Source organism: Teleopsis dalmanni, chromosome 1, assembly GCF_002237135.1.
Source record: "Teleopsis dalmanni isolate 2A chromosome 1, ASM223713v2, whole genome shotgun sequence".
NCBI classification, from domain to species: domain Eukaryota; kingdom Metazoa; phylum Arthropoda; class Insecta; order Diptera; family Diopsidae; genus Teleopsis; species Teleopsis dalmanni.
The window spans coordinates 172,250,805-172,265,650 of record NC_051846.1 but is presented as its reverse complement, the minus strand read 5'-3'; the positions used below and the strand labels follow the sequence as shown (position 1 = coordinate 172,265,650).

The following is a 14,846-nucleotide window of genomic DNA, read 5'->3' as shown; positions in this document are numbered from 1 at the left end:
GTAATATTTTTCTTTTTTCATGCTTTATCCCCTACCAAAAACAAAATGCTTACTACACCACTGTTATACATTATAAATAAATTCAATTATATTTACATACCATATATATTATATCAGATATATGTTAAATACCAATTAAACTAGGTTTTACTGGATTATATATCGTTGTTCACTTAGCAAAACTAAGTTTAAATAAAAACTTAAAAAGGTCAGTAATTAGCAATTGGTAATTATATTATATTATTATAAGTTGTTATATAAATATATATATAATACAAATTTATTATATATATTTTTTATAAATTTTGTTATTATATTATTTTTTTTTTTTTAAATTTATATTATATTTTTTTTTTATATTGATTCAATTTTTATATCATATTATTTTATGTTATATTAAAATATAGTATGTTTTGTGTCTATGTATAATTAAATTTGTTATTCTGTATTATAAATTTAATTCTTGCATATTTCTATATTCAACTCAAATATAAATTCATAATTAGTCGTAAATTTAACTAACAGAATGTTTTGAAAAAAAAAAAAACATTCAAGCAAAATAAATTTCAATATTCTATAAAAAAGTAACGAAAGCTTGTAATAATAAAGCTTATAAACAAATTTACTAAGCGACCCTGTATGGTATTACATGTTTTGTTTTATATAATTTTCAAAAATATTAGTAATTAACTTTTATAATTACATTAATTGATTAATTATTTTAAGTAAATTCGTAAAAAATCTATTGATTTTATATATACTTGCAAATTAATTAAATCTGTGCATGTTCCACTTAAATTTTAATTTGATATAAAACATTTTTTTGTTTTAATAAAAAAAACTATAGTAGAAAATATATTATACAAATAAATAATAATTACATAAGTTAATTATTTAAAAAAAATGACTATTTGTTAAGAAAAAATTAAAACCATTTTAATATTAAAGTTATAAAATTAAATTAATAAAAATATCCGTTAAAGGAACATAGCTTTCAAACAAAAAAAAGTAGCCTATAAAAACATATAGCCTATAAAGCATAAATCATAGATAGAATAAATTATTTATTTTCTGAAAATAAATTAAAATGTATATAAAATTAAAAAATATATTTAAATTAAAAATGTATTTAAGTATAATATATTAAATTATTTATTTTGCTAGTTATTGTAGATAATATTTTGTTTAATATTAATGTAAAATATATTTTAGAAAAAATAAATAGTACCAATAATCACAAAATAAAAAACAAATGAATAAATTGATTATTTTAACATTGTGTATTAAGTAAATAAAATATGTTTATTATTAAATTAGAAAAATTAACAAATATAAGTTAAATTTTATAATGCTGATGAAAGCTTTAATTACAAATAAAAATCTATAAAGGTAAAGTTGTTTTACGTATTAACTAGAAAAATAAAAAAAATATATTTGTTACTTATATTTATTAATACACTAAAATTAATAAATAAAAGTTTACAAAATAAATAGAGCTAATAAAAAATTTAATTACGAATAAATATCTTTAGAGGTGAAACTGTTTTTTGTATTTACTTATAACTCATTAATAAAAAAAATTCTAATATAAAAGAAAATTGTATTTGGTTTTGAACAGTCCAAACAATTTAAATAAACTAAAAATAAATAAAACTCATAGAAAAAATTTACTATAAATAAAAATAATTTTATGTAAACTTGTTCCATTTATTTACTTATACTTATTAATCCAAAAAAAAATTGTAACTGTTCCTGAAAAAATGTTTATTTATATAAAAATAAATTGCAGATTTGCCAATTAAAAATTAATTAAAAAACTTTAGATTTTAATTTTATAATAAAAATTTATTTTTATTTATTTTACGTTACCTACATTAAATTAAAAATTAACATTAAATAAAAGGTTTATTCTTTTGTTTTTTCTTGTGTGTGTGTGCTTTTTAATTGAAATTTAAACAAAAAGCATAACAGTTTAAAAGAAAAATATTAATTAGAAAATTCTATAAAAATAAAAATATTTTTAACCTATGTTTTTTTTGTTATGTATATGTTTGTTTCTTACATATGGAATAGTAATTTATATAAAAAAAATAAACAATATTATAAACGTAATTTTATATTCGAGTCATTGCATTTTCTTTAACTCTAATAATAATTTCAATTCGAACTGTTTTGCTTTTTTTTTAATAAAATATTGTTTTTGATATTTAGTTGCCATTATAAAAAAAAATTAATAAAAATAATAATGCATATAATTACACTATGGACGTTTTAAAAATAGGTAAAATTTTTTTAAAAAAATTAAATATATATAAGACTTTTTGTTTTATATATTTTTGATACTATAGTTATACACAAAAAAAATAAAATTTTAATTAAAACTATATAGGCATATAATTTTAAAATATATATTAGAATTATACATAAACAGCTTATAATGTACATTAACATATACGTAAATGTATACATATATGTTTTTAAAATTTTAATTATTTGCAGTTAATTGGTTAAATGTTGCTTATTACTTGTCCCAAAATATATATGTTTCATAAATAAATGTACAATATTTATGAAATTATTATTTTTAAAACTTTATCTAGCTGAGACATTTGCAACTAAAACTATTAACCAAGTTCAATTAAACTAAATTATTTGCAATTTGTTCATATATATATATATATTAAATAACGTTCAATACATATGTGTAAATAATTTCCATGTAGTAAGAAAATAATTTTTACTTTGAGTTTCTTTTTTTTTTTGTTAACAAAATACATCAACTCACAAGCATTAGATATTTATTAAATATTTTCCGTTATTTACTCTACACAAATGATTTTTTAATTTTAAACAAATTTAGTTTTGAACACATTTTTAAGCAGTTTTTGAACGAATAGTGGCAAAAAGATCAAATTTTCTCAATTTTATATTTAAATACTTAATAATTTAAATTTATAAAATTTTTATTTTTAATATAAAAAAGCACAACAGTGTTTGTGTTATATTTAAACATTTTAATTGTATTTTATACACTTAATAAATTTTCTTTACATTAAACTCATTCGTATTTTATATGTTAAATTTTATAGAAAAAAATTATTTAAAATTATTTTATTAACATTAAATAGCATTAAAACTTTAATTAATAATAAGAAAAAAAATTATTTTCTTTCTTATTTACTTTTATGTTCACGAACTGCTACGTAAGTAATAAAATAATTTTATTTGTTAGTACCTTCCATTGAGATTCAGTTTAAATTCTAAATATCATATAAATCAAATATCCAAACAGCAAAAGACTTATAATAGTTGTTACAATAACATATTATTCATATAACTATATATAAACAATATTTTTTTTTTTTGATGAAATCTTGTGCTGCAGAATATTTGAGCTTAATGCAGCTGCTACCTAAATATAACATTTAATTTTTTTATTTTCGTTTTAGGCAAACTATAATTACTTAAAAAGGCTTTAGTTGTGATTTGTATTCCTTGTTTTTAATTTATTATTTAAATAGTTTTTTTTATATTCTTTGAAGCAAAGCAAAATACATACATATTTAAATTCATTCGAAATATTTCGTATTAAACAATTAGCACTATAAGCAATTAATAATTTTTAATTTTAAAACATTCGTTTATAATTGTTTAGTTTCTTGTTTCAGTTTTAATAATTTATCATTTTTTTTTATAATAAAATCCTCAAATTTTATTTATATTTGAAATTTAAAATGTTGCAAAGTTCTTTAGTTGTTGTTGTTGCTATATTTTATATTCTTCTGATGTAATTCTAAATGTATCTGTTATGCTTAAACGTAAGTAGCAACTGCTGCTGTGTTGGAGCCCTGTGTTGTGGCTGGCGCTGTGGCTGTGGTTGATTGATGTGATGCTGCTGTGTTATTAGTAGGTTGTGGACTAACTGGTGGTTGCAATTTCCCTGGTACATATTGACCAATGAACGAACCATCTTCAGTGAATTGTCCTGTTATTAAAAAAAATAAAATTTAATATATATTAATTATAATTTCAAAAATGTTAATTTGTTATGTTATTTAAATCATGTTAATAAACCACTTATGAACTAAATTTTTTAACCAAACCATCTGATATCTTTAAGTCATTAACCATTCAATTATTAATATTGAATAAATGTATATGAAATGTAAATATTAAAGTTAATATTATTTTGTAGATTTAGAAGAAATTCTTATTTCATTTTATAACCGAAAGGTGTAGTATTCGACAGAAAAGCATAGTATCATAATATAAACTTGAAACATATTATTTTAGATGAAAGATGTAGGTTGATATAAAAGTATAGTAATGTTAATTATTCACAAAACACAATTAAAGAACGGCAGTAAGAAATAAAGACGAGTGGAAGAATATTGTTCTACAAGTCTAGGACCTTAATGGATTGTCAAACAGTAAAGAAATAAGAAAGAATGAAAGTATTTTAAGTATTTAAAAAGAGGCCATAGAGATTTAAGATATAAATATTTAATTTATCTGCATTAATTATGTCAAAGATAGAAGTGATTTCAGGAAGTAGAAATTAATATTAGAGTGTGATGTGAAGTATTAGAAATGCATAACATTGAAGTTAACACCAAATACAAAAGACTTAGGCATAGTAATGAAGTAGAAACCTATATGACATGTAGGAGAGAAAATTAAATCCAACACATGATTAAATTCAAGAGCTCTTATATGACTGTCCCATAGATCCAGTATCAAATATACATTAGGCACATCTTTAGTTGATACACATATACTCTTTGGCTACACAACCATACAATAGTATGATATGAAAGGTTTTCGGATTTAAAAACGAATCAACAAAGCGGGAGGGTTTAATTGAAAATCAACTATTAATTTAATAAAATATATATGTGTTAAAATACAGAAAATAAAACACAGACTTGTGAGCAATTTAAAAAGAATTTGTAGTGGTAAAAATCAATTATTATTTAAGTAATCCATAAAGAAATATAAAAATAGCATACTTGATCTGAATTACTAATTATCCAAATATAAGGTATTGCGTTTTAGAACCTTCCACTTTTTAGCATAATTTAATCTAATTTTAAATCGAATCATAGTGTCTACATTAAAAAATAGAGCATTTTGATTAGAACCATTGTGGATTTATATTCCAAAAGCGGTGACCCAATTCAAAATTTTATAATATCTTTAAAGAATTAAACTGAACTTCATTTTCTAAGTGTAACACGATACTATCCAAACCATTAACTGTTTGATGACGACTAGAAAATGACATTCGGAAACTCTTTAAAATTAAAAATGTTTTTAATTTCATAAATTTGTTAATAGCTGCGTTTTTAGGTAATGAAATTTATTACACTAAACATTATTGCTGTATAAAATAAAATTTAAACTACTCAAAACATTAATTAATTTCAAGTAACTATTATTTAGAAGTACTAAGCTTCATTTAAGCCAAACATTTTGCATATACCTATTTTAAATTTTTACTTGGATTAAAATGATTAGTTAGTACTACTGTTAAAAGGGATTAACATACTGAAATTTTAAAAACAAAAATTTTATTGTAAATAAATAATTAATGTTAATAATAATTAAAAGTTAAAATTAAATGATATCAATTAAAAAATTAAAAGTTTGTAATAATGTTAAATAATTAAAAGTTAAAATTAAATGATATCATAAATTAAAAAATCAAAAGTTAATAATTAATGAAAATGGAAATTATATAAATTAATTTATATTTGTACAGTAATTCACGGATAAATGCGTTCAATAACATATACATTTGTATAAATGCATTCATAAAAATGTCGTAAACTTTGCGAAATAATTCAGATAAATGTTGCGTATTGATGCATTTATCCAGATAAATGCATTGGTAAGCATCTCTGTTTAAAATTTTTTATCCAGATAATTGTGTTTATAAAAATATTGCTATTTTGGCATATTTATCCAAATGTATACGTTCAATATTTTAAAGCATTTAATCAGCTAAATATGTTTATAAAAATCTCATTATATTCATTTATTTATCCAGATAAATGCGTTTATAAAAATATAACTCCTTTAGCATATTTATCCGCATTATTTCATTCAAAAAAGTCCCGATATTTTGAGCATTTATCCGAAAAGCGTATTGAAACTAATAAATGATATTTGCGTCTTTGTTTATTGCATATTTAAAAGACGAAATGTATTTAACTTTGGAGCATTTATCCGAGAACTTCAGTACATAAGTATTATTTAAAAAAAAAATTAAATAAAAATGCATGTACCATTAAATTTGTTGCAGATTGTAGTCGTTGTAATCAAGATATACAAGTCTTAGTATATTGATAACAGCAAATCCATATACACATATTTTCTTTCAATTATTGCACTCTGTGCTGTGGAACTCTCATACTTTAATATATATATTTATTTAAATTAAGGCAAAATTTATTGCAAATAATTATTCAAGTTTGTTATATTTTGTATTTTGTATTTTAATTATTTATACCACATTTTTTTGTTTTTTTCTTTTAATAATGCTTTTTTTTAATACGAATAGGTACGAAATATCTTAATCATTGAGTTTAATTTACATTATTACAAAAACAAAAGTTTATTACTTACAATTATAAATCTACATTTATGCATATATAAAAAGAGAGACGATTCTTGATAAATGAATATAGAAAAGACATAAAAAAATAATAAACGAATTTAAAATTAACAATATAACTAAACAAATTAAAAATTATATTTTAAGCAAATTAAAACTAAAATTAAAAAAGTTTAAATTTAAACCGCGCATTTACAACAACAAATTTTTGAAATTAGATTTGTTGTGGCACTTTTGAAAGCTTCGTTGGTGATAGATAACATACATTATAAACATTTATTGGCAGTTAAACTTATTTTTTTATTAATGCTGTAGAGTTTATGGTGTTTCTTAGATTCGATGCTATGTAGTATTTTAAAGTCCTTTACGTCCATATTGGCCTATAAATGAGCCATCCTCATTCATGCCTAAATTGTGATGTTCATGTGTGAAACATAGTTTAATGATTGTGGTTTGAAATTAAAAGTGTAAAACGAAAATATAAACACATAAATTAATAATAAAATACTCAATATTAAAAATATAAAATTTAAACATATAGAAATTGAAAAATAATATTTTCAAAAAAATTTTAAATAAATATTTGAAAAATGTGAACAAAAAGTGTTTAATAAAAACAAATTGCTTCACTTTTATGATGATGAAAATGAGCTTACAATTGTGATTTGTAGTTACTTTTTTATTTACTGTAGCAGGAGCTTTATGAGAAGCAAGCCTTTTATATTTTTGATATTTTTTGATATAAATATTAATTAAATAAAATTAATAAGCGCAGTTGTTTTGTTTAGAAGCTGATAGATATTTGCAATTTTTTTTAATGAAATAACGAGCGGAAATAACGATTCTTTGAATTGTGCTATTTTGCTGACTGTGAAATAGTTAATAAAACTGAGTTGTTAATAAATGTTTATATTAACTAAGCTTTAAATATCGTAACTCAAATAATTTGAATAAAAGTAGAAACTGTAAATAACATGCAAAAGTTGTTTCTTGCGTTGTCCTTTACCTTTAAAAACGTTACTTTTTTGTTTATTTTTATTATTGTTTTTATTATAGTCAATGTTTTTGTTTTAAGACACGCGGTGCAACTCATCGACTTACTCAGGCACCGCAGGCAAATTTGTGACAGTTTTACGTACTGCTGCGCTCATTTTCAACATCGTAAAAAATAAAAAATACAAAATTAAATAAAAAACAAATATTTAAAAAAAACATAATAACAATAATATTTGTAAAACCAATTAATTTCAGGACTCATATGGATAACTAATACTTTTGAAAACTTTACACAAGAGCTATACATGTATACACATATGACACAGTGAAAAAGAAACGTACCTGTATCACCATCACCATATTCTGCCATTGAATCGGTATCGCTTTCCACACCGGCTTTGTTACTAGAACTTACGGATTGGCGACCAGCGCTCTTATTATCCAATCTAAAAATGTTAAAAATATGCACATTATACATTATACGAAACTAATAGCTGATAATAAATGACTTACGGTTGTGAGTATTCATGGAAACCTCCTTCATCCGGATAGTCGCGTCTGCCGTTAGCCAATTCACGGTCATGCACATCGTATTTGCCACCACGATTACGACGTATAATACAAATGATGATGAATAAGATAATGATAAATGCTAATGCCAGCATCATGCCAATGAACCAACCAGCATTTGCAACATTCTCATTCTCATTTGGTACTTTAAGGGGTCCTTCTACACCATTTGTATCGATTTCTTGTGTAGCACTTTCAGTAGAGTAATGACCGTCTACTGAAACAACACGGAATTCGTAAACAGTATCACGATTAAGACCTGCTATTTCCTGATAGTCTCTATTTATCTCTGGAGGTGCATCTGTCCATTCCGTTTCGCCCTTAATTCTATTAACAAAATAATAAAATAAATTTCAACTCTAAAAAAATTAATTTCAAATCATAACTTTACCTATATTGTGTATAGAAGTGTGTACCAGCATGACCAGATGTATTTGGCAACCAATTTATACGGAATTTAGCTAAACCGTTATTAGTTGGCTCTTGTTGCCAAGCAAATGCTGGCACAGCCGGTTCTTGTGAGTCTTCTGCTAAAGTTCTACGCTCAATAAAATGTCTGCAAGTAAGTGTTAATTGTTAATTGTTATTACAACAGCAAGGATAACAAAAAAAAAAAAAACAATTAAACTTACTCTGTGCCTTCACCCATTTTAGTTGTAGCAGTTATTGAAATCCTGTATTTTGTATTGGGCTTTACACCAGCCATTTTCATGCGTGTAATGCGCGGATCGGTTATATGTGGATCGTGTTCACGTCGTTCGCCAACATAGCTGCCCTTCACCTCTTCGTAATAGATTTTATAACCTGTAAGCTTACCATTTGGATTTAATGGTTTCTTCCATGTTAACCAAAATGCAGATGAACCCAAAGGATATGCTTCTAAAGATTGTACTGGTGAAGGTACACCTTCAGGCGTATCGAAATCAATCACTGCACTAGGAGGTCCATTGAATCGGCCATTATAAGCAAGCACACGTGCAAAATTTTTAGAATCCGGTTTGAACTGCGTTACCAATGCTTGATTTGAATCGCCTTTAACATGTATTTCACGTAGCGCTTCTTCTCCTTCAACTTCAGTCCATGTTTGGATTTTATAGCCTTTGAAATGCCCTCGGACAGATTCGGGTGTCACTGGATTCCAGCCAAGTATTGCTGATGTTGCGCTTGTTACTTGAATCATACTAAAGTTTGTTGGTGCTTCCAAGGGACCTTCAAATATTTTAATATTTTAATTAGTAACGTATAAGACAATTAAATAATATAATTAATAATGTAAAACTTACGATCTTCGCCTGAATATCCAACTATTTCTTCAGCAGCAACATTAGATTCTCCTTTTTGATTTATGGCAACTACCTTAATCAAATATCGCACAAATGTTGGCTGATTAGTGATCACAACGTTATTTTGTTGCCACTCAAAAATATTTCGGTTCTCCCAAAGTTGCGCTGGTATGTCCCGTTTCCATGACACGCGATATTGAAAATTTGGTGCATTATGTTCAATTTCTGGCATTGGAGTCCAAGATATAACAAGATTATCAGGTTCAGTACCCTGACCGACAACATTATCTGGATTTTTGAATGGTACATCTGGTTCTGTGGAACAAGGTTCGCTATGTTCTGATGGGGGTGATGCACCTATTCTATTATAAGCGATAACACGGAAGGTGTAGTTAGCCCATGGAGACATATCAATTGTAAACGACACATCTGTTGGTGGTACTTTTTCATAAGCAATATCCCAAGAAGCAGGTGTGAATGAAGTATTAAACTGAATTGTATAGTGTAAAATGGGTGAACGATTATCTCCCTGTGGCTCCCAGGTTATTTCTGCTTTATCATTCATACAATGTATACCAGTTAGTCGTGGAGCATTTGGCACATCTTGTACAATTAAATTGGCTTTAGCTGATGCTTCGTCGAGTTCAGTACGTGCGACACAAGTATATTCACCAGAATCTAATTCCACAGTTTTGGCGATAGTAAGAGAATTATCGTTTGTTTTTACAAACCGCGCTTCAGCCTCAAAATCAATTGCCTGACCATCTTTGTGCCATTCTATTTCAAGATCGAGTGTGTCATCATGAGCTTCATTACAGCGAAATGTTGCAGAGGAACCAGCAGCAACTTCATAATTTTGTGGTTCTTGGGTGATGCGCGTGTGTTCCTTTACTATCAGTGAGCCATTTGCAGTTTTGCTACCAAATTTATTCACAGCATAACAAGTATAAGCGCCTTCATCACTGAAACTAACTTGTTGCACCTCTAAATCTCCAGATGGAAGTACTGTGTAACGACCGCCTGTCAGTTCTAAGCCATTTCGTATCCATTTAACTTGTGGTTTAGGTGCTCCAAAAACTCGACAGCGCATTGTTATATTTTTACCATCTACAGTAGCTTCCTTACGTGGAGGTTCTTGTATTTCTGGAGGCAATGCCAACACATTCAAGTACACATCCTTGTAAACATATCCAAGCGAATTTGTAGCGTTACAACCGTAATTGCCAGTATCGCTCTTAACTAAATCACGTATAATAATGCGGTTGTTTTGTACTGTGCGACGAGGATTTGGCGGTGCAAGACCAATTGGTTTGCCATTGTGTATCCACTGAATTGTAGGATCGGGATTACCAGCTGCTTCACAACGGAATTCAACAGTTTCATCTTCAGCAGCATTTTGTGTCTCAGGTTCCTTCTTGAAGTATGGAGTGGCGAGAATTTGCAAGTTGATTGAATATGATTGAGCATTTCCAACACCGTTAGAAACGTCACAAGTATATGAGCCAACATCCTCAAACACGGCATGTCGTATAACTAAAGATTTACCGTAATTACCTTGTGTTATTCGATCACTCCATTTAATCGGTTCTCCATTCTTTCGCCAAACCGTTTGCGGTAATGGTGTCCCACCGAATATACAGTACAACTCAACTCTTTTACCACGTAATGCCACTTCATTCTTACGAGTTACATATTGTCGCTTTGGTGCAAACTTATTTTGGGAAGCGCTAATGCCTGTTTGTTTAACATCGAGTAAAATCCTATTGCCAATTTTGTATTCATTACGGAAAACTGAAGTTGCTGAACATGTATAGTAAAAATCTTCTGAAGCGTCATCACGTGTCACGTTTGAGAACCAAAGTGTACCCTCAGGATCCAAAGTCATACGAGAATTATTAATGGATTTGATACCTCCATCGACAGATTGTTGTATCAACCAGTTCACAATTGGTTTTGGCCAACCATCAGGTGCTTCACATTGTAAGTTGAAAGGTTCACCTTCGTTTGCTTCAAGCGTTTTAGCAGCTTCGTCCTTGAAAGCATTTAATTCTGCTTTTCGCACAAATACCGAATTGGAAGTGGCAATACCAAATTCATTTTCAGCGAAACATTGATATTGACCCAAATCTTCATCTTTAGGCGAGGTTATCACAAGAGTACCACGTCCTGGTTGTTGTAGCATTCGGTTATCGTATGCTTGCCAATCAAATTTTTTGCCGTTCTTAACCCATCGGTAACTGTAAAGAATATAAAATAAAAATTGTATAATTAATTAATTAACTTAAAGGCAAAAAACATAACAAAAAACTTTGCTTATATACTTAAATTTTTTTTTTTTAACAATTTTAAGAACTGATTGGGGCTCAAGGTATTGGTATGAGAGATTTTGCTTCGATTTACTGCGTACTAATACAAAACTGTATGCGCCCTTGGACGTGCACGAAATATACAAACGCATGAGGCTGTAAGCGTTTCAGGCGTTCTAATTGCCGACTATTGTTCATTACACTTCACTGCTGTGTCCACATTGTTACACGCTTAAGCATTTTACTCTTACCAATGTACGTTTCGGCTCTATCTAAAGATACAGAAAGACTTTGACGTTGACATGTTAATTCTGCTCAAGGCCCAATTGGGGTCGTTACAGTGTCGTCAGTCAGTGCTTTCCATATATTTTCGATTTGTGTTAAAAGTGCTTTCATGTTACATATGCAATAGTATGGTGAATAACTGGGGGATTGTGGATGAGGGGAAGAGAAGTTCGTTGACGGCAGAATTGGTCGAAAAGGCTGGAAAATGTTGCATTCTAATTTACGTTCACGTTCACGTATGCGTAAATTATACAGAGACAAACAACAGACTATGGTTTCAATAATCAAATTGTAAGGGTTTTAACTAATTCTGATTTGTTACTTTATGAAATATGAGATCTGCTTTTAATCGTATTTTAAATATGAGAAAAAAATAAATGAATGCATATAATTTTATTTGCTCATTTCTTTGCTTTGAAGCTTTTTTTAAGCTTTAACTAGTTGTAGAATAGTATTAACAATTTAATTTTATATTAAAACTATGAACTACAAAATAAATTAGATGAAAACCAGAAAAAATCTTAATTTTTGCAAAAACCAAATATGCAATAAACGAAAAGTTTATTTATTTTTAGTGAAATCATGTAATCATGAAATCAGTTTCATTTAAACGCCTATTGTAGCAAACTAGTATATCATTGATATGTACTATATTTAATTATAATAAATAACATATTCAGTAAAAAAGAAAAAAATCCGCAACAAAACTATATTCAGTTCTAATAAATAACTTTATTACAAAAAAAAAAAAACAAAACCATAGCAAAAGTAACAAAACTCCAAAAAATATGCGAACAAAAAAGTCAAGTACGGCTTTGGATCAGTTGGTTAAGGTGCGCTGACTCTGAGCTTCACATTTGGCAGGACCTGAGTTAGAGGTACTTGCAGTCTAAAAAATAATTATTTACGAATAATTAAATACAAGAATTATTTCCAAGACCATTGATGATGGGTATTTGGCAATACTCGAAACAGCTGTATGGTCAGCCAAAAATTCAATTAATTAAAATAATATATAAAATAAATTTTTGTTGTTGTAGTTCAGTACTGTTCGAAAAAACCTCTTTAAAAAAAAAGAAAATCCAAAACGAAAAAAATTGTATTTCTAGTATTTCTTTAGAAAATGTCTTCACATTATTTATTTTATTTTAACTTACAACAACAGCTTTCGTTAAATAAGTCGATTTATTGCTATTCGTTTCATATCAAAAAGCGTTTTTCCCCTGCTTGTTCCTATTTTTATAATATTGCTGTTGGTTATTCCTTAACTATAAAGATTGAAAACGCCAGTGAGCTTTGCATTTTGCGGCCTAAATCAGAGATTTAATTCAACTGGTTCCTTATTCACTCAGTCTCTATATTATCTCACCATGCAAAAGAGTTGGTTATATATCTGGTACACTTGCGTCTTCTTTCTGGTTGTTATTTCTCATTTACTGAAGAATGTTCCCTTAAGCTGATAATAAAGTTTTTTCTGACTACTTACGTCGGCTAAAAACTTCTAGTTGCGTTTAATTGCACTAATAAATAGATATCATGCCTAGATAATTAAATGAACTTGATCAAAATCAGCAGTTATTGCGAAAAACATAAAAAAGTTCACAAAATAGTTTTGAAATACCGGTATTTGAAATTACTTAAGATAGTTATCTTAATATTCAGATTAAGATAGATCATATAAATATCTTAAAGATATCAAAAAGTCAGTGTGTTAATAATTTTACACCAAAAATTGCACATACAGAAATTTCTTTCGAAGCCACTTTGGTCACAGTAGACTGAAAAGAAGTCACAGGTCTACCAGATGAATACGGTGGTTAAATAAAATTAATTACGATTCGAATCATTGTCGAATAGCTATTATCTCTGAATATGGTCCTCACCTATTATTAGCTATTGACAAACACTTAAAAGATATTTTCTTACCCGCCGTCATCTCTTCATATAGCCCCAAGCAATTATTAGCTATTGGCGTACATTAAAAATATGCTGTTTTTCCTGTTCTGAACTTTTGATCTGATCCCCAGCAACTATTAGCTTTTTGTACGCATTAAAATATTGCTGCTTGACACATATAAAAAAGGGACGATCTACATTTTGACCTATCTTGAGAGAAACATGCTCTATTTCATTGGACATATAACGTCCAATTTCTAAAACAAATCTGTTGTTCTTACTCAAGCCAGAGACCCGTTGAGTGATGTGTTATTGGTTTTTAAATTGAAGATGTGGCGTAATATGGAACCAAGGTGGAAGCAGTATATCTATACGTACATTAAGAGACACCAACCTTGTTCCAACTATAGTCAAGTTTTTACTATTTGTAAATAGTAAAAATATCTAGAACTTCTGAAAGCTTTCTAAATTCGAATTTTTTTTAATTTTCATTAATTAAAATAATATAAAAAGTGGGGGCAAATATATTATTATGTGTAACATATTATTATCTAAGAAGTCTTTTAGGCAATTTTGTATCTTAATTATTTTTCTGAATGTAAGACGTGATAATATGTGAGTTTTACTCAATCATACGCAGTCAATATAAAGCTTTTATTATCATTTGTTAACATAACATTTTTTATAGTCTCAAAACTTCATTAAACAAAACTGTAAAAAAATGATGTTTATAAGATACATTAGACTGTTATATATGTATGTTTTTACTCTTTCTTAAACATACATTTGTAGGAGAAAAATTTATAATAATTTAAAACAATTTCAACTGATTGACCTCTCTTGCACTTTACAATATCTAAAAGTTATACCAGAATTTGTTGCAAGTGACTGCAC

General features: G+C 27.1%; 1 protein-coding gene across 3 annotated transcripts in view; it reads right to left on the bottom strand.

Moving 5' to 3' along the window:
- Window positions 1-3,710: 3,710 nt before the first annotated feature.
- LOC119670165 (neuroglian) overlaps window positions 3,711-14,846 on the bottom strand; it is a 56,850-nt gene continuing 45,714 nt past the window's right edge. Inside the window, exons 3-9 of one of the 3 annotated variants that reach the window (XR_005251683.1) lie at window positions 9,466-11,702; window positions 8,815-9,391; window positions 8,574-8,738; window positions 8,126-8,509; window positions 7,955-8,058; window positions 7,623-7,757; window positions 6,783-7,023 (exon numbers count right to left, since the gene is read on the bottom strand). Coding sequence is in view for 2 of the 3 variants with exons in the window: in XM_038080318.1 (XP_037936246.1) it covers window positions 3,813-3,985; window positions 7,955-8,058; window positions 8,126-8,509; window positions 8,574-8,738; window positions 8,815-9,391; window positions 9,466-11,702 (3,640 nt within the window). In the remaining variant the exon portion in view is untranslated. Of the gene's footprint in view, window positions 3,986-6,530; window positions 7,024-7,622; window positions 7,758-7,954; window positions 8,059-8,125; window positions 8,510-8,573; window positions 8,739-8,814; window positions 9,392-9,465; window positions 11,703-14,846 lie in introns of those variants that run through there. The other 2 variants (XM_038080318.1, XM_038080319.1) reach the window with 2 other exon arrangements.